General features: G+C 48.7%; 1 protein-coding gene across 4 annotated transcripts in view; it reads left to right on the top strand.

Moving 5' to 3' along the window:
• The window catches only part of ANKRD6 (ankyrin repeat domain 6), a 694,439-nt gene that overhangs the window by 592,245 nt on the left and 76,191 nt on the right, over window positions 1–26,003 (top strand). For all 4 annotated transcript variants that reach the window (XM_078648269.1, XM_078648270.1, XM_078648271.1 and 1 more), the window contains 2 exons: window positions 121–258; window positions 13,920–14,102. In XM_078648269.1, coding sequence (XP_078504395.1) covers window positions 121–258; window positions 13,920–14,102 — 321 coding nt within the window. The remainder of the gene's footprint in view (window positions 1–120; window positions 259–13,919; window positions 14,103–26,003) is intronic.

The following is a 26,003-nucleotide window of genomic DNA, read 5'->3' as shown; positions in this document are numbered from 1 at the left end:
ACAAATGTGCACAAATCTAGGTCCTGCCTGGCAACTGAATATTTAAGTAACAGTAGAAATAGGAGTTGGTATTGTGACATATATCCATCTATAATACTTGCCTGACTACCTTACTTTTAGGGAAGTGTTTCAGCCATTGACGACACTCAGAGCAGTGAGCAGGCACCAGCCAAAAAAGGAGAACCAAAAGACGACCCTCGCTCTACATCCCCTGAGCTCAAGCTGAAGAAGAGCAAGAAGACAAAACATAGAGAGAAGGTACTGAGGAAAGAAACATGCATGTGGCTTTTTGGGAAGGCGCTTATACATCAAATACTGCTGACCCAGGGCTTCTTATTGGTTCTGTGTGTGCGCATGCGGTGTGTTTTGTGTGTGATTTGAGATGTTCCTACGAGTAGCAAACACAAGGAAAACAGACCTCTTCCCAAGTGTCAGTAAGCAAATATTTGTGGCATCCCGGGAGATGATGGCAAATAACTTCCCACTTCATCTGCATTGAGAGGGGCAATCAATCAATCAGTACATTTATAGAGCGCACTACTCACCCGCGAGGGTTTAAAGGCGCTGAGGGTGGGGGGGGGGGGGTGCTGCTACTGCTCGAAAAGCCAGGTCTTGAGGGGTCTCCTGAAGGTGAGAAGGTCTTGGGTCGGTCGGAGGTGGGTGGGGAGGGAGTTCCAGGTCTTGGCGACGAGGTAGGAGAAAGATCTGCCGCCTGTTGTTGTTCTTGAATTTGAATTTAAAATATTTATATAGCGCTACATTCACCGTGCGGTTTCTTGGCGCTTATGGAAACTAAATTAACAGTTGGAACAACGAGCCAATGAGGGGGAATTAGAATCAGATATTATTAGGAAAAGCCTGGGTAAACAAAAAAGTCTTGAGATCTTTCCGAAAGAGGGGATAATGTCTAGCCAGACGTAAGTGATCGGGAAGGGAATTCCAAAAGGATGGTGCCAAAATTGAGAAATTGGTTCCGCCCCATTTCTTGCGTCGGTAGCGAGGTACCTGGAGAAGAGATTGGGAGGATGATCGGAGCTCCCGAACAGGGGTATACTCCTTTAGCAAAGAGGAAATAAAGGCAGGAGCCGTACCCTGGCGCGCCTGGAAGACCATGCAGCCAGTTTTGAAAAGGGATCGCTCCCTAACCGGTAACCAATGTAGTGCCTTCAGTAAGGGAGTGGAGTGATGGGAACGAGAGAGACCATACACCAATCTAGCCGCCTGGTTTTGAACCAGCTGGAGCTTCCGCAAACTATACGCCGGTATGCCGTTGTATAGCGCGTTAGCGTAGTCCAGCCGGGAGATCACCAGAGCGGACATGATTAGTTTAAGTGCAGGGGGAGAAAAAAAACGAGAAACAGAGCGAATAGTTCGAAGAACAAGAAAGCAAGAAGAAACAACAGAGTTAATTTGTGAGTGAAGATTAAGTAAACTATTGATTTTGACACCCAGAGTTTTAACTGAGGAAGAGGGAGTGGGAGGGGATCCTAAGGAAGAAGGCCAAAATAAAGAGTTCCAGGGACTGGAGGGACCACCCGTAAGGACCAATTCAGTTTTATCAGGGTTCAGTTTCAAATGGTTGTGGTCCATCCAGTCCCTGATGAAAATCATAATAGTCTGAAAATTAGAAATAGAATGGGGAGAAGGAGAAAGAGAAAAGATAAGCTGGAGGTCATCGGCATAATTATAAACGGTGACCTCCAGTTGTTGAAGAGCAAAGATCAGAGGATAGATATAGAGATTAAACAAAAGAGGGGATAGAGAAGAACCCTGGGGGACACCACAAGTGACCTTAAGTTGTGTGGCTGAAAAGTCCCCCAACCGGACCGCCTGGGTGCGGTCCCTCAGGAAGGATGATAGCCAAACCAGGGCTGAGCCCCCGACCCCCGCCGCTCCGACACGGGAAAGTAAGATGGTATGATCAACCGTGTCGAAGGCGGCGGAAAGGTCGAGGAGCACCAGAGCCTGGTAGTTGTTTTGGTCCATACCCTCCCTGAGGTTGTTCAGGACCGACACCACGACGGACTCGGTGGAGTGCCTAGGTCGAAAACCTGCCTGACGAGATGCTAGGACTCCGTTGGCTTCTACATGGGCACTAAGAACCGATGCTACATGTCGCTCCAACACCTTGCCCAAATAGGGCAAAAGAGAGATGGGGCGGTAATTGACTGGAGCGGAAGAGTCCGCACCAGGCTTCTTCAGGATGGGCACTATGATGGCAGATTTAAGCGCTGGAATTACCACACCCTGAGCCAGCAAGCTATTGAGAAAGGAAATTGGTGGATTGGGGCAAGTAGTGTAAATTTGTTGTAGTATGTGAGCTGGGCAGATATCTGCCTGGGAACCAGACTTAACTTTAGGAAGTATTGCGAGGAACACCTCTTCGGTAAGCAGGGGAATAGAAGAGAGACAGCCATGGGCAACCGGGGGGTGAGGCTCAACAAAAGTAGGAGAAGGGAGGGGAATGTTGGCTTTAATGTTGCTAATTTTATCCAAAAAATATAAGTTTAATGAATCACAAAGGGACTGGGTAGGAGGGGGCTTAAGAGTGGCCCTATCAGAATAGGCCAAGTCATGGACAATGGAGAAGATCTCCCTTGGTTTATTTTCTGCCACCAATATTTTGGCAGAGAAATAAGCAGTTTTAGCACCTAAAATGGCCCTTTTATAATCACTCAGTAGAGTCGTATAGTGAGTTTTTAATAAGGGGCAGTACTGCCCTCTCCATTGTCTCTCGGCCTGCCTGAGAGTCAACTTTTTTTTCTTTAAGTCGTCGCCGAACCATCGATTGGATTCCTTAGGTCTCCGGATTGATATCCGGCGAAAAGGGGCTACCTTATCGCAGCCTCCAGCAAGCCAAGTCTCGATGGCAGCGGCTTGAGAGATGGAAGGTAAACCCTCTAGATTAGGTGCAGAATTCAAGAGGGAAGAGGACAGCGCAGGTAGATCTACCCTGTTCCAATTCCGCGCCCAGGTGTTTTTGGCAAGCGGAATTTTTGCTATCGGCTTAAGGCAAAGGGAAAAGGAAATCAGAGCATGATCAGACCAAGGGCAGGGGGACACGGTCATGATAGAGACCAAGGTATTGAGAGACCAGACCTGGTCTAATACATGGCCGTGAATATGTGTGGGAGTCTGTAAATGAGGAACAAAGTTCAGGGATAGGAGAAAATCCGAAAATTGCTTGGAAGCAGAACATTCGTGAGGGTCTAGGGGCCAATAATTAAAATCCCCTAATACCAAGACTGAGGTGTGATTAATGGCTAAAGTGGCCAGTAAGTCCTGAAATGCTGGTAAAAACAAATGGGATGGCTGGGGAGGGCGGTACATAATTAAGCAGGTAAGTGGGGGGGAAAAAGCAAGAGAACGAGCCACCAGGTGCTCGGTAGGGATAATGGGAAAAGAGGACACAAGTTGAAAGTTGTGCTCAGTTCGAGCTATTAAGGCCACACCACCCCCTGCCTTACCCCCAGACCGGTCAGCACGGAGGGCCACATAAGATGAAGGAAGAGCGGCCAAGAGGGAAGGCAGGGAGGACTCACAAAACCATGTTTCTGTTAACAGCAACATGTCAGGCTGGTGGGTATCAAGCAGCACGAATAATTCCTGGTGGTGCTTAACAGCTGACCTGGTGTTAAGTAACATAACGGACAGGGCGGGAAGAACAGATAAGGGATCTGGGTCAGGTACAGAGGCCGATGGAGGAATTGTATGGGAAGGGATAATTTGATGAGGGACAGGATTAAGTCCCAGAGCGGAGATGTGCCGAATAATAGGAACAGGCAGAGGCCAATCCCCCTGAAAAGAACGTAATATCTCAGGAGAATAAAACAGGGCATTAGAACGCGCCCCAGGCCCCAGTTGGCCGCGGACGGGCGCAGACGGGCTTGACTTAGGCGCCACTTCGGCGCGCCTTCGTCGCGCCCGCTGCGCTCGTCCGCTGCGCTTCCTCATTGTGCACGTTTAAGTAAGGGCGGAGCGCGGTGGGTGTGTCGCCGAGCTGGGTCGCCTGGCGATCCCAAAGGAAAATGGCGCCCACACTCCACCGAGCCCGGACCAAGTGAGTAAAAAGTTAAGCTCCTGTTGGCTGGGAGCAATTTAAAACAAGGATCAAGTCCAGCGCCCCAGCTCTAAATCAGCTGGGCGCAGCGTTCAATTCCACCAGGCACAGTCTCGATGTTCACTGCAGGCGCGAAGCCTCTGCCACCAGGGTCGCCTGCTTCCAGATGACGACTGAGGGGGAGGGTGCGTGGTACGGGGGCGAGGGCAAAGCTGGCTGAGCGGAGTTGGCGAGTCGGGCGTAGAACGAGAGGCGTTTGTTGAGGTATTCTGGTCCGGTGTTGTGGAGCGCTTTGTGTGCGTGGGTGAGGAGCTTAAACGTGATCCTCTTATTGACGGGGAGCCAGTGCAGGTTTCTCAGGTGGGTGGTGATGTGGCTGTAGCAGGGTATGTCCAGGATGAGGCGTGCGGAGGCATTCTGTATGCGTTGTAGTCTTTTCTGTAGCTTGGCCGTTGTCCCTGCATAGAGTGCATTGCCATAGTCGAGCCGGCTTGTGACGAGGGCTTGGCTGACAGTCCTTCTTGTTTCCGTGGGGATCCATTTGAAGATCTTTCGTAGCATGCGTAGGGTGTTGAAGCAGGAGGAGGAGATGGCGTTGACTTGCTTGGTCATAGTGAGCGATGAGTCCAGGACGAACCCAAGGTTATGTGCGTGGTCGGTGGGAGTCGGTGCTATGCCCAGGGCTGCGGGCCACCAGGAGTCCTTCCAGGCGGAGGGGGATGGTCCAAGGATGAGGACCTCCATCTTGTCCGTGTTCAGTTTCAGCAGCTGATCTTCATCCATTCGGCGACGGCCCTCATTCCTTCTTGGAAGTTGGATTTGGCGGTGACTGGGTCTTTGGTCAGGTAGAGGATCAGCGGGGTGTCATCGGCGTAGGAGATGATGTTGAGGTCGTGTGCGCGGACGATGTCGGCGAGGGGGCTCATTTAGATGTTGAAGAGCGTCGGGCTGAGTGATGAGCCTTGGGGTACGCCGCAGATGATCTTGGTGGCCTCTGAGTGGAACGGGGGTAGGCGGACTCTCTAGGTTCTGTCGGTGAGGAAGGAGGAGATCCAGTCCAGGGCCTTTCCCTGGATCCCTGTGTTGTGAAGACGTGTTTTTAGGGTGCGGTGGCAGACCGTGTCGAAGGCAGCTGAGAGGTCTAGGAGGATGAGGGCTGTGGTTTCTCCGTTGTCGAGGAGGGTTCTGATGTTGTCGGTGGCGGCGATGTGAGCGGTCTCGGTGCTTGGTTGCTGTGGAAGCCAGACTGGGATGGGTCAAGGGAGCCGTTGGTTTCGAGGAAGTTGGTCAGTTGCTTGTTGACTGCTTTCTCGGTGACCTTCGCTGGGAAGGGGAGCAGGGAGATGGGCCGTAAATTCTTAAGGTCCTTGGGGGTCTGCTTCTTAAGGAGGGCGTTGATTTCAGCGTGTTTCCAACTCTCAGGGTAGGTGGCAGATTCGAAGGAGCTGTTGATGATGTCTCTGAGGTGGGGTGCGATGATGGTGTCTGCTTTGTTGAAGCTGTGGTGAGGGCAGGGGTCGGATGGAGAGCCGGAGTGGATGGTGTTCATGATCTGGGTGACTTCTTCGGTGTTGACCGGGGTCCAGCGACTGAGGAGGGCGGTGGGGGGCGTTGGTTCTGTGGCTGGTGGAGGCATCTGGTTTGCGAAGCTGTCATTTATGTCGGCGATCTTGCGGTGGAAGAAGACTGCAAGGGAGTCGCAGAGGTCCTGTGAGGGGGGTATGTCGTTGGAGTTGGAGCTTGGGTTGGAGAGTTCCTTCACGATGCTGAAGAGCTCCTTGCTGTTGTGTGCGTTGTTGTCTATGCGCTCTCTGAAGGCCGTTCTCTTGGCGATGCTGGTGAGCTGGTGGTGTCTGCGTGTGGCGGTCTTAAGGGCCTCGAGGTTTTCCCCAGTCCGTTCTTGGCGCCAGGCTTTCTCTAGAGTTCGGCGGGATTTTTTGGAGTCCTTGAGGTCTGTGGTGAACCAGGTGGTTCTCCTGCTGTTGTGCTTGTTCGGAGGGTTCTGGATAGGGGCGAGGGTGTCGGCGCAGTTGCTCATCCACTGTGTGATGTTTCGGGAGGCGGTGTTGGTGTCCGAAGAGTTGGCCGGGGGGCACTAGGCGAGGGAGGCGGTTAGCTGGTCAGTGGTGACTTTGCTCCAGCATCTTCGGGGGATCTGCGGCGGTTGGATGTGTGCATTGAGTTTCTTGTAAGAGAAGTGGATGCATCGGTGGTCGGTCCAGTGGAGAGTGGTGGTGTGGCTGACCGTGACGTTGGTGCTGGCGGAGAAGATGAGGTCCAGCGTGTGGCCTGCGTGCTGGGTCGGGGTGTTCACTAGTTGCTTCAGTCCGAAGTTGGAGAGGTTGTCGAGCAGGGTGGTGGTGTTGTTGTTGTTGTTGTTGTTCTCCAGGTGGAAGTTCAGGTACTGCAGGAGGATGTAGTCTGTGGTGGCGAGGGCGTGCGTGCTGACAAAGTCGGCGATGGATTCGCTGAATTGTTGGCGTGGACCCGGTGGTCTGTAGATGAGTGTTCCTCTGAGGGTGGTCTTGGGGTCGGGCCGACCATAGGTATGACCTCAGTAGACCATGGACGATTTTTATTGGGTCAGCCTGCCCCAGTATTCATTAGCCTCTTTAAAGTGAACAAGCCAATTGTTTAGGATGTGGCAATTTAGAGTAGCACAGTGGTGTTTTTGTCACTCTAGGACTGCTACCAAGTGCCAGGTTTTATCACCAAACCCATTTCACAGTACTTAATCATGTTGAGTCAGTACAGGAACCTAAAACGGAAAAGGGTTCCCAGTTGATAGCGATTTCACAAGGAAGAGAAGACCCCACTGAGTTCCAGGGAACAGGGTACTAACGACAATTTAAGTCAAAGGGAAATCCCTGGACTGTATATTATATGTACCGTATCTTTTCTCTGCGTACATTCACCTCAGTCAAGCCTTACCATTTTCATACATTATCAAACCAACACAAAAATATGACGTTTACAATCTTTGTGACTTTATTAAAAACTTTTGTACTACAAGTTAAAAACAGACTTGTGTCTGTGAGACATTAAAACAATTGGTAATGCAGTTGTATCAACTCAAATACATGTCAATATATACATGTGCAACTTACAGCGGCGAAAAAAGTACATTCCTATAAATCAGAACGAAATAAATACAAACAATAATCGTCAAAATTGCACCCAATATATGCTGCTAAATTGATCTTTATCATCAAATGTATATCTATGTGTGACATCTATAAGAGGATTCTGGGTCAGGTTTAAACAAGAATAAGGAATAAGTTCAACCTAGGGTGGGGAAGAGGTTTACTCCATGCAATTTAGCAGCATATATTGGGTGCAATTTTGACGATTATTGTTTGTATTTATTTCGTTCTGATTTATAGGAATGTACTTTTTTCGCCGCTGTAATTTGCACATGTATATATTGACATGTATTTGAGTTGATACAACTGCATTACCAATTGTTTTAATGTCTCACAGACACAAGTCTGTTTTTAACTTGTAGTACAAAAGTTTTTAATAAAGTCACAAAGATTGTAAACGTCATATTTTTGTGTTGGTTTGATAATGTATGAAAATGGTAAGGCTTGACTGAGGTGAATGTACGCAGAGAAAAGATACGGTACATATAATATACAGTCCAGGGATTTCCCTTTGACTTAAATTCCCAGTTGATAGCACCACAAATGCTAAATAAGACACAACTGAGCTCAACATACAATATTCTGACTCCAAAAGTGGGCTACGGGGCCCCTGTGAGCAGCCCTTTTCCCCCAGTCAGCAGCTTCCTCTCCACAGCTGCCGCAGTTGACTGGCTCTCCCTGACAGCGCAGCTGTACCAAACCCCTAGAGGCGCCAGTTCGAGACTGCTGCTGGTGATGTCATGGAGCCGCTGTTCTATTGGAAATCTTCTCATTTGGGCTCCTAAGTGCTCCGTGGATCACTTTTGGGCGTGTTTGTTTTATTTTCTTCTTATATTTGCTTTATTTTCTGCTTACTTTGTCTTCTTGGTTACTTTCCCTCTCTCCATCCGCAGCCCCGTCCCTGGCCACCGTTTCCCCAGGCTCCAGCTCCCCTCAGGTTTTCCCCATGCCTCGCACTCAGGCTTACTGGTCAGCCCCTCCCACCTCCCAGGACTACTTATGGATGCTGTTTTGCCTGTCTGAGCCTGTCCGCTCCTGGACCGCGTCCAGGGCCAGGAACCCCGACCATCGGATCCCCCACAGGTACTCCGCTGCAGATCTCTGTGCCTTGGACCCGGAACGCAACAACAACTGCTGCCTCACGTCGTCTCACTCCATTCTCCTGCATCCACTGCCAATTCACCTCTACCCTAGGGCTGACCGCCATCGCAGCAACCAGCGCCACGCCATCCCCATCACCCGAGACCTCCCAAAATCAACTCAGATGCCTCCTGAAACACACCAGGTCACTCTGTAAGCACACCACCAAATTCTGGGACACCATCTCCACCCTCGCCCTGATGTGACCTTTATGACAGACCTTGCTCTCCTCCGCTTCCACCCTGTACATTGCCACCGCAACACCCATTGGCTACAAGATGAAACACCGCACCAACAGACACGGGCTGGAATTGCCATTGTACATAAAGACTTGCTGCTAGAATCCCTGAGGCGGAAGCCGGGGAGATACTTCGTGTTTTTAAAAACTTATCACTGTAATTTCTTTTGTGTTATTTTGTTTTGAAAAACAGTTTTAAAATAGAATTCTTGGTGCGCTTAGTCCCGCACTCACCCCCACGCGCCTCACGCCTCTCCCACACCGCCGCAGACGAGTTGGTGCTGCAGTCAGTTGGGGATGCCATCTTGGTTGAGGAGTGGGTCGGCAGACTAGTGCTCGCCCCTCCCGCCAAGCCTCAGCATAAATGGCCCCTCTCCCTAGGAAGCGCAGCGGACGAGCGCAGCGGGCGCGCCGACTGCGCGCCAAAGGCGAGCCCGTCTGCGCCAGACCGGGCCATGGGCCTAGGCTTTATGTAAAACCTCCCTTGCCCCCCACTATTTACGCACTCGAAACTCTTCTGCAGCTCAGGAAAACTGCCTCCACATCGTGTTTCCATTCTCTCTCCCCAGAAGAACGACAGGTGAACTGTTTACATTGTGCGTATACCGTAGCATCCTCAACCACATCATTGAAACATTGGGCTAAGATGGCCCTACTTAACTGTAGGTCCCTACCCAAACATGGGATAGAAATACATTTGCTCCTTCAAGAGCAAGAGCTAGAGGCGCTGTTTCTTACAGAAACCTGGTTATCCTCAGCATCAGATCCAGGCATAGTTCAAACACTCCCACCAGGCTATCTAATCCAACATCACGATAGACCCTCTGGAATAGGAGGGGGAGTGGCGATTATTTATAAAAATCACCTGTCCTGTCGCCTCATGGACAGCCCGGTCCAGGACTGTGAAAATATACATTTCTCTATTCAACTTTCCCCGCAAAAATCGTTCCTGGGTATTCTTGTATACCGTCCTCCAGGAGCACAAGGACAGTTTCCAAGCTCTCTGCTGGAAGCCGTCACCACCTGTGCCTGTTTATCCCCAAATTTCACCATCTTGGGAGATCTAAACATTCATTTTGATGACCAGACAGAGAAGGTGCCGGAAGAGATACTGTCAGACTTGGCCTCTTATAGTCTTCACCTGAAAAACCATCGGCCCACCCATATTAAAGGCCATCTCCTGGACCCTATTTTTTCGAATATCCCGGATTTAGTTGTAGAGGACCCCCTTCCTATCCCCTGGTCAGATCATTACTTGATCCCCTTCAAGTGCCAAATTCATACCAAATCGTTAGGTAGATCCCCTCCCCAGGTCCCTTCCCGCCCATGGGCAAAACTAGATATAGAAGCCTGGACACACCAACTTGAAACTACTATTCTAACCCTTGAACCAGATCCTGCCCTAGAGGACCAGCAATTCCATACCTGGATCGAGAAATGCCAAATAAAACTTCTCCCCACTAAAAAGGGAACATTTAAATCTCCCTGGTTCACAACAGAGTTGCGCGAACTAAGGAAACAATGTAAAAAGCTTGAACGCTTATGGAGGAAGGACTGGTCGGCCAAGAGTAAAGTAGAATACAAAGCAGCCATGAAGCTTTATAAATCCATCATAAAAAATACCCAAGCCGCCTTCTTCGAAGAAAAAATTCAAGCGGCGGCAAACTCCCCAAGGGAAACCTATCGCATCATCAGATCACTGATGAAAGTCCCAGAACCACAACCGATTGCTGACCCCCTCGGTCCAAGATGTAGTCAGTTAGCCGAGTTTTTTCCCTCTAAGATTCTGGCCATATTAAAAACCCTTCCCATCCCCAACATTTCTTCAGACTTACTCTCCCCCGCGCTGGCAACGGACACTCCCTGTCTGGAGTCTTTATCCCAGCTCACTAAGGAGACGTTTCTTGTGACTCTAAACTCAATCAAGAGTGGAGCACCAACAGATCCAGCCCCCATTAATAAATTAAAACTGGTAACCTCCACGGTGACCCCCCTCCTTGTCAATTTAATAAATTCCTCCCTTAACCAAGGCATTGTCCCTCCTAATTGGAAAAGGGCAACTGTTAGAGAGCACTTTAAAAAAATCCCATCTTGACACCCCTAGACCTGGCCAACTACAGACCAATCTCACTCATACCTGGAGTCAGCAAGGTAGCTGAAAAGTTTGTTAATCATCAGCTCTCCTCTTATCTGGAGTTAAACTGTCTTCTGCGCCTCTCCCAAACTGGATTCAGACCAGGACAGGGCACAGACACCGCCCTCATTGCAGTGGTCGAAGAAGCAAGAACCATCTTGGATGCAGGAGGATCAGTGGCAGTGATCCTCCTGGACCTTAGTGCGGCATTCGACACGGTGGATCATGCCACTCTTGTCCACTGATTAAGTAGGGTCGGAGTTACTGGCCCTGCCCTGGCTTGGCTTAAATCTTTTTTGGATCATAGAACATTTGAGGTGGCTGATGGATGTGTACACTCCAGAGCTATGCCCCTTCAGTGCAGGGTTCCTCAGGGCTCCTCCCTGAGCCCCACACTTTTTAATGTGTACATGTCTCCCTTGGAAGAAATCGTGGCACCTTTCGGCATGAAGGTAGTCATGTATGCCGACGACACTCAACTTGTTGTCGCTTTAAATCAGTCGGCCCAATGCCTGAACAACTTAGCCGCTTGCCTCCAGGACATATCAAAATGGATGAGCGATTCTCTCCTAAAACTTAATGGGGAGAAAACAGAGATTTTACTACTGGGTGAGCCTTCCAAACTCCCCACTAGGCTTTTGTGGCCAACCTGTATGGGAACAACCCCCTCCCCAAAAAAGGAAATAAAGAGTCTTGGTATATGGCTCGACCAGGACCTTAGTTTCAAGACGCAAGCTATGAAAACTGCTGGAACATGCCTTGGTCTTCTGTGCATTCCGCCCCAGTCCAAGAAACTTTTCATTCAGGGCCTTATCATCTCAAGATTGGACTATGGAAACGCCCTGTTGCTGGGGGCCCCAAAACTGGTCACTAACAAGCTCCAACATGTCCAGAATGCAGCAGCTAGGCTCCTTAGCGGGACGAAGCCAAGATGTTCAGCAAAACCCGCCCTCAAACTCTTACATTGGCTCCCAATCCAAGAAAGAATTATCTTTAAAACCCTCTGCATCTCTCATAAGATCTTCCACGGCAAAGGCCTCCCGATTTTGTCCTCTCTTATTATACCACACAACGGCAATAGGCAGCTTAGATCCAACACCCTTTCCCTGGCCAGCGTCCCCAGAATAAAAAGGGCGCGCTCAGGGGGCCATCTTTTCTCTTACAATGCCTCCAAGTTATGGAATGCCGTACCTCTCAATACTCGTAGAGAAACTAACCTACTAGTCTTTCGTAGGCTACTGAAGACTTGGCTTTTCCCCTGAAAACTTTGCCTGGATCTAGCATAGCGAGTGACAGCGCTGGGACGCCCACGGGTAGCTACGCGCTTTAGAAATCCAACTCAAATCAAATCAAATTATCTGCACCATCACCGACGAGGTGACCACACCGATCATGGAACACGAGCTTTCAGCTCTGCACTGATGACAAAACCACCATCAAAGGTACCCTCTTCTACAGACCATTAGGATCGCGAACCAGCCTCAGCGACTCCATCGCTGAATTCATCACCCCGCTCACCATCGAATCCGAACACTACGTCTTCCTGGGAGACCTCAACTTTTATCTTGACTCTCCCATTGACACCAACTTCACTGACCTCCTGGAACGACTGCACAACATCAGTCTGAAGCAGCTGGTCACAGACCCCACCCACAAAGCAGGACATCCTCAACATCTACATGACACCCATCAGAGACATTGTCAAAACCCACGACATCATCATAGTGTCCCACACCGACACCCAGCTAGTCCTCTAGTTCTCTGCGAACCCGACCACAATGAAGACCAACTTCCACAACTATATGAAGAACGTCTCAGCCTGGTTGAAGAACAACAGCCTGAAGGTGAACACAGACAAAATGGAATTACCCATCTTCGGCAGACACACCTCTCTGGAACGACTCCCGGTGGCCATCAGAACTCGGACCCACCCCGACTCCGAAAAACCACACCCACAACCTCAGCATCATCCTGGACAGCGAACTCTCCATGAAATGCCAAGTCAAAGCTGTCTCCTAATCCTGCTTCCACACCCACTGCATGCTTCACAAAATCGTCAAGTGGCTCCCCATCAGCACCAGGAAAACTGTGACATCAACAGCCGACTGGACTACGGCAACACACTATATGTGAGCACCACCACCGAACTCATGAGAAGTCTCCAGACGATCCAGAACACAGCAGTCATGCGGATCCTCAACCTGCCCAAGAGAACCCCTGTCACCAAACACTGACCTCCACTGGCAGCCCATCCAGTTGAAATGCCAATTCAAGCTCCTAGCCCATACCTACAATGTCCTCCACGATCAAGGACCCGCCTACATAAACTACTGCCTGAATTCCACCTACCTCACAGTAAGCTCTGCTCACCTCGCTCAGCTACTATGAATCTGCCGCTGCCACACCGGAGAATGCTCCTTCTCCCACCATGCCTCCAAGTCCTGGAACACCTCTTCCCCTCACCTTGGTACGGCACCCTCGTTGACTCACTTCAGGAAGGGACTCAAGACCTGGCTTTTCGACTGATACGTGCAGCACAGCACCCGGATTCCCTTCCGGGTGATAAGCCATGCTATACAAGTGCAGCCTGATTGATTGATGGGTAAAGGGTGCGCCTTTGCCGGCCGTGGGTTTCTGAGCAGAGGCCACCTGCACTTATTCTTGTGAACATTAAGCACTGTGAGGTGTGAACAAGTGAAGGTTGGTTGCATTATGAAAGTTAAGGTGGGCGAAAATGCTATGAATTGCCTGAAGAAGGCATTCCATCATTTTGCAACAATTTGTGACAGACACTGGTACCCCTAATGACTAATTGAATTTTGGGAATGGTCATGAGCCTCTGTTCTCTTAATCCTAGGGATCTTGGCTAGGTGTGTTGATGAATGTGCAGTTTTAATATGAGACAAATTTGTAATTCAAAGGACCTTAAATTGAATTCTCACGACCACATGGTGCTGATGGGTAATATTTCTAGTCTCAGTGGTATAGTCATATTTTCTTAGACTCGCTTCCAAGCACTCAGTCGAGTTTTGAATAGTGGAACAGTGTAGTTGCTGGATGTACTTTCTCATTTCAATTTTGCTATTAATGTTGGGTTGTGAAATAAAGATGCCAATAAATGGCATACTAGTTACTTCGCAACAATTGGTTGAATCTTCTCAAGAGAGTATTTTGTATTTATGGTTTGAATATTCTTTTTTTCAGACGTCAGCCCTCTCTGATCCCACCTGCCCTGCAGATCAACAGAATCTTCCTGGCCCCTCACAGAATGGCCATCATTCGAAAAGGAGAAGCAGGCATCGTGGCTCATCTCCTGTTCCACCACATGAGGTTAGAGCGTACCAGCTGTATACGCTGTACAGAGGAAAAGATGGCAAAGTAATGCAGGTGAGTAACCTCGAAGAGTGTATTCTTCCATTTAATTCTGTCCATGTCATCATATTGCCAGACTTTGAGCCCAATTTAGAGTTTGACGGACAAGGTAAGCCATCACAAAAGTGAGTATCCTGTTGCCAAACCTTCAGTTTAGAGACAAATGGCCCTTAAGTTTTCCAACAACAGAGTCCTCCATTGGCTCTGTTCTTTCTCCAACGGTCTGATGACGTATGGGCGGTGGGAGGAAGGATATTACACTGCCTGCCCTATCTATGGTGTAAAGTTTTATTTTCCCTGTCTGTCACCACTAGGAAAAACCCAGGTGGCAAGTGACCCCCCCCCCCCTCCCACCATACCCTGGGGAAAAATCCCACAGTGTGAGGGTCAGTTGTTTAATTTTTATCGGAAACAATCTCCAGCTTTGGGAGGTAGTTTCAGAAAAATAAAAAACTTTGGAATGGTTTTATGAACATCATTAAAAGCGACAGTTGACGTCCATCAAACATTTTGTACAGAGATGAGTATTGGGCCAGCGATCATCTCTAAATTTGAAAGATAGTCTTTCAAGTTAAAGGAGTTTATGTTCTCCGCCACCCTGACGGATGGAGAACTGTCCATCAAACCCTAAAACAGACCCTATATATTCGGACATCTTTCGCAACATATTGTACATAAATGATTATCTCTTTTGCCTTGTGGTATAGCCATACGAGCATTAAACACCATTATTCAACTTACTGTAGATTTGACATGACTGGCTACTCATTCAAACATATTAAGGAAAATGTTGATTAGTTAGCTATTTTTCAAAAGAACACACAAAAAGTGACACACCAGCGGTGCAAGGGGCTTGTAAATAAGCCCCAGTATCTTTTCCTGACCCTTGTACGGGTCTAATGATGCATATGTCAGTCCAGCAACTTTCTTACTTGTGAGCTCCTAGAGTGTAGAAAGGATTTTGAATGAAGTTAGCGCCCTCTGAAATGTAGTAAATATATATGTGTGACTTGTTCTCAAAAATGCAACTAAAAAAGAGATTCCTTTCTGTGTATTTGAATTTTCAGATAAACAATACCATTTAGTCTAGTCAATTATACCAACAGCCCACCACATACAAAGTTCGAATCAAAAGCATAACATTTTAGATGTATCTAGTTTATTATTTCTTTCTAATTAAAACCATTTGTTCATATATACAGAATACACAATTTATTTCAATGTATAGTTTTTTTCAGTGCAACATAATTTATCCTAACAAAACATATAAAAAACACAAAATAATACAATTAAAAAACTCTTTTCATCAAAAGTTTGTTCTCAAAAATGTACTGATTCTTTTTTTAAACATATTTATAGTGCTTTATGTATATTTGTGTTTTGAAAGTTTGTCATTCATAAATGTATTTCACGTTTTATTTTGTTTTTCCAGTACTGTTTATGAAGCTTTTTTCTCTTTCAGGAAATATTCACAATTCATTCAATATTTTAGGACACATTCTGTAAAGAAAATATGTTTGTAGTTCTGAAGGTGGCGACACCTTAAATCCGCAAAGCAAAGGTTTACACTTGTATTCTGCCTTTCATAGAGTTGGTTGTCAGACACGATGTTAGTCCAGGAAATGTATTTTTCTGGATCTCCTCGTTCTTTTAGGATAACACAGGTTTAGGTTTATAAATATTTTATGACCGCTCACTGGCGTGCCACACAGCATTTTCAGTGGCCGTATTTGTTGCAGGTGACCTGTGCTGCACGGGCGGGTGTGGCTTGCGTCATTTTGTAGGGTGACTTATCCAGTAATTAGTAAATAATCATATTTTGGCTGATAGAGAGTTGCACTGTAGTTGCTGTTGCTAAATAGCAAAGCAGCCAACACTACCTCACGAGGCATGGATTTTGGGGACGATGGATGCAGGCGTCCATACCAGGCCTTCTTGCTTGCAGTGTAGCTGACAAAACAGAGGGTGTCACTGGTGACAGTATTTCCCAAGCCTGGGTGTAGCCTCTCCCCAATGGTAGCACAATTCAACAGCGTAGCGATTAGAGACACCCTGGTAGACAACAATTAGTAGCATCAGTCTGACAACATCCCTTTGTTGTCTGTTCCGCTCTCAGTGAGTGCGAAGTGCCCATCCTCTGGTGCATGGCTTGGTCCCCGGTACATCCCTTTGCTGTCTGTTCCTCTCTCAGTGAGTGGGATGTGCCCTTCCTCTGGTGCATGGCTTGGTCCTCAGTACATGCCTTTGCTGTTTGTTCCTCCCTCAGTGAGTGGGATGTGCCCATCCTCTGGCGCATGGCTTGGTTCCCGGTACATCCCTTTGCTGTCTGTTCCTCTCTCAGTGAGTGGGATGTGCCCATTCTCTGGTGCATGGCTTGGTCCCCGGTACATCTCTTTGCTGGCTGTTCCTCTCTCAGTGAATGGGATGTGCCCATTCTCTGGTACATGGCTTGGTCCCCGGTACATCCCTTTGCTGTCTGTTCCTCTCTCAGTGAGTGGGTTGTGCCCAACCTCTGATGAATGGCTGGTCCCCGGTACATCCCTTTGCTGTCTGTTCCTCTCTCAGTGAGTGGGATCTGCCCATCCTCTGGCTCTTGGCTTGGTCCCCGGTACATCCCTTTGCTGTCTGTTCCTCCCTCAGTGAGTAGGATGTGCCCCATCTCTGGTGCATGGCTTGGTCCCCGGTACATCCCTTTGCTGTCTGTTCCTCTCTCAGTGAGTGGGATGTGCCCTTCCTCTGGTGCATGGCTTGGTCCCCGTTACATCCCTTTGCTGTCTGTTCCTCTCTCAGTGAGTGGGATGTGCCCAACCTCTGATGAATGGCTTGGTCCCCGTTACATCCCTTTGCTGTCTCTTCCTCGCTTAGTGAGTGGGATGTGTCCCTCCTCTGGTGCATGGCTTGGTCCCCGGTACATCCCTTTGCCGTGTTCCTTTCTCCGTAAGTGGGATGTGCTCTTCCTCTGGTGCATGGCTTGGTCCCCGGGATTCATCCCTTTGCTGTCTGTCCCTCTCTCAGTGAGTGGGATGTTCCCACCCTCTGGCGCATGTCTTGGTTCTCGTTACATCCCTTTGCCGTCTTTTCCTCTCTCAGTGAGTGGAATGTGCCCATCGTCTGGCGCATGGCTTGGTCCCCGTTACATCCACTTGCTCTCTGTTCCTCTCTCAGTGAGTGGGATGTGCCCCATCTCTGGTGCATGGCTTGGTTCCCGGTACATCCCTTTCCTGTCTGTTCCGCTCTCAGTGAGTGGGATGTGGCCATTCTCTGGTGCATGGCTTGGTCCCCGGTACATCCCTTTGCTGTCTGTTCCTCGCTCAGTGAGTGGGATGTGTCCCTCCTCTGGTGCATGGCTTGGTCCCCGTGATATCCCTTTGCTGTCTGTTCCTTTCTCCGTAAGTGGGATGTGCTCCTCCTCTGGTGCATGGCTTGGTCCCCGGGATTCATTCCTTTGCTGTCTGTCCCTCTCTCAGTGAGTGGGATGTGCCCATCCTCTGGCGCATGGCGTGGTCCCGGGTACCACCCTTTGCTGTCTGTTCCTCTCTCAGTGAGTGGGATGTGTCCATCCGCATGGCTTGGTCCCCGGTACATACCTTTGCTGTCTGTTCCTCTCTCAGTGAGTGGGATGTGCCCATCCTCTGGCTTGGTCCCTGGTACATCTCTTTGCTGTCCGTTTCTCTCTCAGTGAGTGGGATGTGCCCATCCTCTGGCGCATGGCTTGGTCCCCGGTACATCCCTTTGCTGTCTGTTCCTCCCTCAGTGAGTGGGATTAGCCCATCCTCTGGCGCATGGCTTGGTCTCCGGTACATCCCTTTGCTGTCTGTTCCTCCCTCAGTGAGTGGGGTGTGCCCATCCTCTGGCTTGGTCCCTGGTACATCTCTTTGCTTTCCGTTTCTCTCTCAGTGAGTGGGATGTGCCCATCCTCTAGCGCATGGCTTGGTCCCCGGTACATCCCTTTGCTGTCTGTTCCTCCCTCAGTGAGTGGGATTAGCCCATCCTCTGGCGCATGGCTTGGTCCCCGGTACATCCCTTTGCTGTCTGTTCCTCCCTCAGTGAGTGGGATGTGCCCATCCTCTGGTGCATGGATGGGTCCCCCTTACTTCTCTTTGCAGTCTGTTCCTCCCTCAGTGAGTGGGAGGTGCCCATCCTCTGGTGCATGGATTGGTCCATGTTACATCTCTTTGCTGTCTGTTCCTCACTCAGTGAGTGGGATGTGGCCATCTTCTGGTGCATGGCTTGGTTCCCGGTACATCCCTTTGCTGTCTGTTCTTCCCTCAGTGAGTGGGATGTGCCCATTCTGTGGTGCATGGCTTTGTCCCCGTGGTAGAGTTACGTACTCATCTAGGCTGTCCCTGGCAGAAGGCAAAAAAGGATGTTCTTCCCGCCTTTCTGCAGATCCAGAGGTGCACATGCTGTGCTGTGCAGTTTCTAGTCTACGCTGAAGATCTTTATCTTGACTAGGAGCACACCTGAAAGAAAGGGGGGCCTTTATCCTCTTGACTTCTGACTCTCTTTATGCATCTGCAGATGTTTCAAAGGAGACTGCCTTGGACCTTCAGGAGAAGAACTTCGCACAACACCTCCTCCTCCTCCTCTCATAAGTCCCTTTTGAAGTTTGCATTAGCCACTGGCACAGCAGTAGCCCCTCCTAGTTCCTGGACACCTGCCAAGTGTCACAAATCGGATGTGACTAACTTCAGTGTGAGCTTTTCCTTTATGTCTAGAAAAGGGCTTTTAACACATCAGAGTTATGTTTTATAGCTAAATCTGTTCTGATGGATTTGTTTCCAGATTTGAAATTATCCTGACGGAATAAATCTGCTTGACTGCAATATATTTCTGCAGCAGATACATTTTCTTAAATTGAGATTTCTGGTACCCTCAACTCTTGTTTTAATTTACATTCACGGCATTACACCGGCTGAGCTGGTATTTGATGGCTGGGTTAAAAGAAGTAGGGTTATTTCAACACCAACTTTTACAGGAGTTTGATATAAAGCATAAGGATAACTGTTTACTAGATAGATTGTCTTTCAGATTACTCCCATTATACAGTAATGGGTGAATTGGGATGTATGACGTTACAACGCAGGCTATTACAATGCCTGCCTTTACAACGCGGTTTTTACATCGCATACCATTACAACGCATAGCGCTTTTGGGTGTTGGATAGTGAATAGTTTAATTTACTATTCCAACTCCAGTCCCCGTGGACACTAGGGAAGGTTATTGGATAGTAAATTAACCTATTCCCTATCCTAGAGCGCCTCCCAGCGCAATGGTGGCATGGGTAAGCGTGTTCTTTCATCTGATATCCTAATAGTAGGCTCAGTTAATTATGCTGTTTTTTTGTTCAAAACTAGCCTGGTAGCGTCAATGGATTTGGGTATTTATGAGTACCAATGCCCCCCAAAGGACTGAGCCGTTCTGCCCCCAGGCAGTAATGGTTATTTACAGCCCCTTCCTTAACTGTCAATAAAACGTCCCTTGAATTAATAACATAAACTGGCCACAACCACTAAGAAGCTTTAATGTCTTAATGTGCTAATGATTATCTATGTGCCCAACCTGTAGGAAGTAAAAAGATCCCAGTCAGTAATTAACTTAATCACTAATAAGGCTTGATGTACCCAAGCATTACAAGTGTCATTTGTCTTAGACATTAAAAAACATCAACTTATTCAGTATTATGGGTATCTTTCATAGATTCACATGCCTGAATCATTCCCCGTCGTCGGGGTGGGAGTCCCCGGTATATAACAATAGTAATGTCATATAGACATGTACATACTAATAGGCCACAGGCCTCACATTAGTAAACTATGTGAGTCCTTTTGTAAAATAGGACCAAAGTTTGGCCAGGAGCCAATCAGCTACTACCACCCTCTAGAACCTTCCTCCTCGCCCTAGACCACCACCGCTGGTCATTTGTCCGGATCCTGTGACTTTGCCTCCTCTACCGTCTTCTGATGAAGAAGAAGAGGAAGCAGTAGGAGAAGATGAAGAAGGTCAACAGGAGGAGGGAGAAATACAGGATGACGAGTGGGATAGCTATGTCATTGAACGTCCGGCATCCCCAGACCAGGCACAGGCGGATTCACCCCCAGAAGATATCGGGGGGTTTCATAATGTTGTAGAGATAGCAGCAGCAAGGTTCAAAATAGAGATGACCACGCAACCTCAGGAGTGCTTCCTATATGACTTTAAAGAGCCATTCAAGAAGACGGTTCGGTCAATCCCTATTATCGATTATATCTGGGACCAGGGGGTAAAAATAATGAAAAACCCCTCATCTTTACTACCAGTGCCGACCAGGCTTGATAAGAAGTATAAGGCCCCGGACTCGGCTCCGGCATGCCTTACAGGCCATACCAAACCAGACTCCGTTATCACCCAGGCAACCCATCTGCTGCGCTGACTGCTCCTCCGGATAAGGAAGGCCATAAACTGGATAACATCGGGAAGAGATTCTCGTCGATGTCGGCCCTTACTGTCAGGGCGGCAAACTCGCTAGCGCTCTTAGGGCGTTACAATCGCCGGATGTGGGCGGATGTTGCCCCATATCTAGGCACACTGCCAGAGGAGCAGAAAGAAGAGGTAAAGAAGATCCTCCTTGAGGGAGAGCGGTCCGCCTCGGAAATGATTGACGTGGCGATGGATATCGCCTCAACAGGATTTCGGCAGCTGGCGGGGGCAGCGGTCCTTAGGCGCTAGGGATGGCTGTAAGCTACATCTTTCCGGCCGGAGGTACAGACCAAAGTACTGGACATGCGGTTTGACGGAGAGCTGCTCTTTGGAGAGCATATTGATGAGATGCTGCAGGGTATCAAGAAAGATACAGAGACCGCAAAAGCCTTGGGTACCCTCCAGTACAAAAATACTTCCTTTCGGGGCTCCAGAGGAAGAGGCCAGCAGAGAAGAGGTGGCTATCAGGGATACAAATCCTCCTACGGCTCGTCCCAGCAATACAAGCCTCAATACCAACAGAGGCAGCAACAAGGCCAGTCCTCATACAATAAGTCTTCCTTTCGAGGGAGAGGAGGAAAGAAGGAGTCCGCCAGAAGGCAATGACTTCTTTCTCCAACAGGCCTCCACTTCTTCTCCACATTACATAGTTGGAGGGAAAATTTCCAACTTCCTCCACAATTGGCAAAGAATAACGACGGATCGTTGGGTTCTCCAGCTGGTTCGGTTCGGCCATACTCTGGAGTTCATGGAACCTCCTCCTTCGAACCCCCCAGGTCCCATGTAGCACAAGAATCTGCATCTCCTTCAAGTGGAACTCTCACTAATGCTCCAGAAAAGAGCCATAGAAAGAGTTCCCAGAGGTCAGAGGGGGAAAGGATTCTATTCCCGGTTCTTCCTAATACGAAAAAAGGAGAAGACATGGAGACCTATATTGGATCTAAGGAACCTCAACAGATACCTCAAGAAACAATCGTTCCGTATGGTATCCATTCAGGAAGTGTTACAGCTACTCAATTCCAAAGATTTCATGGTGTCCTTAGACCTCCAGGACGCCTATTTTCACATACTCATCCACAAAAGTCACCGCCAATACCTGAGGTTTGTAGTGGTGGGCAGACACTACCAATTCAGAGTGTTGCCATTCGGCCTGAAGTCGGCGCCACGCATTTTTACAAAATGCCTATCTCCAGTGGCAGCGTACCTTCGCCAGCACCATCACCAGGTATTCCCCTACCTGCACGATTGGCTCATCAAGTCTCCTACTCTAGAAGGCGTGAGCAGATCTTCCAACGCCTCTCTTCAGCTCTTCGAGAGCCTGGGGCTTACGCTCAACCAGGAACAGTCAGTATTGCAGCCCTCTCAACGCCTCACTTTCCTGGGAGCAACTCTCGACACGCAGCAGGAGAAGGCCTTCCCATCACAGGAGCGTCAGGTCAAACTGAGGTCACTGGCAGCCCACATTCAGGTCAAAAAGACCATCAAGATGCGACTCTTCAAGTCATTGCTAGGAAGGATGTTCTCCAATATCCTCCTAATACCACACTGCCGCCTCCGTATGCGTCCCTTACAGGAGGCGTTATCATCTCAGTGGACCCAGTGTACGGGATCCTTCGATGATCTTATCAGGATCACTCCGTTCATGGTGAAGGCCCCGCAATGGTGGCTTCAAACAAAAAACCTGAACCCGGGCCTTCCATTCCTACTTCCAATCTCCCCACACGTGATAACAACAGATGCATCATTGGAAGGATGGGGTGCGTTCCTGCAGGAACTTCAGATACACGGTCAGTGGTCACTGGCAGAAAAACAGCTCCACATCAACCTGCTAGAGCTGAGGGCAGTATACCTGGCACTTCGAGCATTCCTGCCCCGGATCAGGAACTCAACAGTGCTTGTGAGGATGGACAACACCACCACAATGCACTATCTAAACAAGCAAGGGGGAACTCGATCCATGATGTTGTCTCAAGAATCACAGCGAATTTGGAAGTGGCTACTCCAACACAACATTTCGCTGAGAGCGGAGTATGTCCCAGGAGCAGACAACACCCTGGCGGACTCACTAAGTAGGCAACGCTCCATTTGTCACGAGTGGGAGCTCGACCAACATGCTCTCGACGCAGTATTCTCCCGATGGGGCAGACCTCACCTGGATCTATTTGCGACGGAGATCAACGCAAAATGCCAACATTATGCAAGTTGGCTTCCCCAGAAAGGATCTCTCGGGGATGCATTTTCGATCGCATGGTGCAACGTCTTTGCTTACGCTTTTCCTCCATTTCCCCTGATCCCCAGGGTCCTCCGGAAACTGAAAGCGGAGCGTTGCACCCTGATCCTGGTAGCCCCAGCGTGGCCGCGCCAACACTGGTTTACAGAACTCCACATTCTGTCGCTGGAGCCTCCGATTCCATTCAGGCCTTACCCGCATCTCCTCAATATGAACCAGGGGCAAGTCCAGCATCCAGATCCGACATCTCACAGATTATCGGCTTGGCTCCTGAGTTCAGAGAGTTCCAGGACTTAGATATTCCTCAGGACTGCAGAGTCGTCTTAGCCCGGGCCCGGGCTGACAGTACCAACAAGACTTATTCCCTTAAGTGGAAGAGATTCTGTTTGTGGTGTAAAGCTAACAAACTGCACCCATTCTCGTCATCTCCGGCACAACTTCTGCCTTACCTTCTTCACCTGGCCAACTCGGGATTGGCCCATGCCTCAATCAAAGTCCACCTGGCAGCCATATCTCGGTTCAGGCGTTCTTCGTCTGGTATTTCCCTATGGTCCAATAGACTGGTCAAGCAGTTTCTGAAAGGCTTATTCAGGACTTATCCTCCAATAAAACCTTTACCACCTACATGGCAACTCAATATTGTCTTGGCTCAGTTGATGAAACACCCCTTTGAGCAAATGCATAAAGCAGATCTCAAATACTTGTCATGGAAAACAGCTCTTTTGCTGTCTCTCACGTCAGCAAGGAGGGTGAGTGAGCTGCAGGCTTTCTCTTTTCAAAACCCGTTCCTTCAGTTCAAACAGGACAGGGTCATTCTACGGACTAACCCCAAATTCATACCAAAGGTTCCGTCTGCTTTTCATCTAAACAAACCTATTGTCCTGAGATCTTTCTTCCCGAATCCATCTTCAGCAGCGGAGAGATCTCTACGTTCCTTAGATCTGAAAAGATGTCTGAAATTCTACATTCATAGAACGGAACAATTTCGCAAGTCCAACCAATTATTTATTGCCTTCAGCAGGCCCAGGAAGGGCCTACCATTGTCAAAGCAGAGCATTTCAAGATGGATCTCTGCGGCCATCGCCTTCTGCCATCAGCAGGCGGGACATCCTCTGCCCTCCAAGGTTCGGGCTCATTCCACTAGAGCGGTTTCCACCTCCATGGCTCTCTTTTCCGGGGTGCCCATTGTCGACATTTGCAGAGCGGCGACATGGAAGACACCACATACGTTCACCAAGCACTACTGCTTGGATTCGGAACTTATGAAGGATGCAGCAGTGGGACAGGCGGTGCTCCGTCATCTATTTCATTAGAGGTGAGCCTTCTTCCTTTCATCCCGCCTTTCCTATTACCTAATTGCACATTTCTTATCCTGCTACTGTTTGCAGTTTATTGTATTGCACTATTGATAAGTTATTATCAAGTGTCTTACATGCTATATTATGCGAAATGTGCTGCCTATTGCCTGCTACTCTGATTCAGGCATGTGAATCTATGAAAGATACCCATAATACTGGATAAGAAATGCGTTACTTACCTGTAACTGCAGTTATCCGGTATTGGTATCTTTCATAGATTCACATGCAACCCACCCGCCTCCCCTGGAAGGGCTCACCTTGGTTCTCTCAGTAGGTACTACTTAGCACTGTGCTTACGAAAATCTGAGGGACTAGGGCTCCTTCCAGGAAGGTTCTAGAGGGTGGTAGTAGCTGATTGGCTCCTGGCCAAACTTTGGTCCTTTTTTACAAAAGGACTCAGATAGGTTACTAATGTGAGGCCTCTGGCCTATTAGTATGTATATGTCTATATGACATTACTATTGTTATATACCGGGGACTCCCACCCCGACGACGGGGAATGATTCAGGCATGTGAATCTATGAAAGATACCAATACTGGATAACTGCAGTTACAGGTAAGTAACGCATTTCTTCCCCAGCGATTACATAAGCATTGGCAACACCAATGGGTCTAGCTTTAAAGGAATGTTGTATGGTAATGTGAAGCTTTACAAGTAGCAGGGGGTGGGAGAGGAAAAAGGGATGGAAGATACAAAGCACGTTGGCAGCATATTACAAGCGATACAAAAGGGGATGATGGACGGAGCGTTTGAGCAAATCAAACACTCACCCCCAGTCAACTGATCTGGGTTTAATCCATCACCATTCTTTAGCTCACATGGCCATATGCAAATCAGTCTGACCCTGTGCCTCATGGGAACAGTCCAGCCCGTACTGCCAAGCCATGTCTTCCCTGGACCGGAAACAAGCATCCTGGGACCGGTTTCGGGTTCATAACCCTCATCAGCCAGGCTATCTTGAATCCAGGGGCAAAGTGAGCAAGGGACTCAAGTCTGAGCATACCCTGCCACACTTAGGGCGAACAAAGCGATACAAAAGAGGATGATGGACTATCCTGGCTGGAGACGGCTGATAGCCAGAAACCGGTCCTAGGATGCTTGATTCCGGTCCAGGAAAGACATGGCTTGGCAGTTCGGGCTGGACTGTTGCCGTGAGGCACAGGGTCAAGACTGATTTGCATATGGCCATGTCTGAACTGGGCTGCCTTGGTGAGCAAAATAACGATGGATTAAACCCTGATCTGTGACTGGGGGTGAATGTTTTGCCATTGTGCAACATTCCGTCCATCATCTTGTGTGTTTTGCTGTTCACCCTATATGGGAAGGGCATGCCAAGACGTGGGTCCCGTGCTCACTAGGCCACAGGAGTCAAGCTATCCAGGTTGAAGACGGCTGATAGCTTGAAACCAGTCCTAGGATGCTTGATTCCGGTCCAGGAAAGACATGGCTTGGCAGTTCGTGCTGGACTGTTCCCATGAGGCACAGGGTCAAGGCTGATTTGCATATGACCATGTCTGAACTGGGGTGGATTGGTGAGCAAAATAACGATGGATTAAACCCTGATCTGTGACTAGGGGTGAATGTGTTGCCATTGTGCAACATTCTGTCCATCATCTTGTGTGTTTTGAGCATATTACAAGCCCCAATGAAATTGTGAATTGAACATTGGTAATAAAAGGCTATGTGTAACCACACCCTCCCCCCTTCACACCTTGGTCAAATCATTGGAAACAACGACGGGAGAATATTTACATTTTGGAAGGTGCCATCTATTCCCTCCTCATATTGAGCTAGATAAAGGGAGCTGCTTCTATCAATATTGAATGTAAGAGACAGTGGCTGTCATACTACTTTTTTGTTATACATCT

The sequence above is a fragment of the Lissotriton helveticus genome, chromosome 6 (genome assembly GCF_964261635.1).
Source record: "Lissotriton helveticus chromosome 6, aLisHel1.1, whole genome shotgun sequence".
NCBI classification, from domain to species: Eukaryota; Metazoa; Chordata; class Amphibia; order Caudata; family Salamandridae; genus Lissotriton; species Lissotriton helveticus.
Note: the sequence above shows the minus strand (reverse complement) of the source record. Positions and strands in the feature narration are given on the sequence as shown.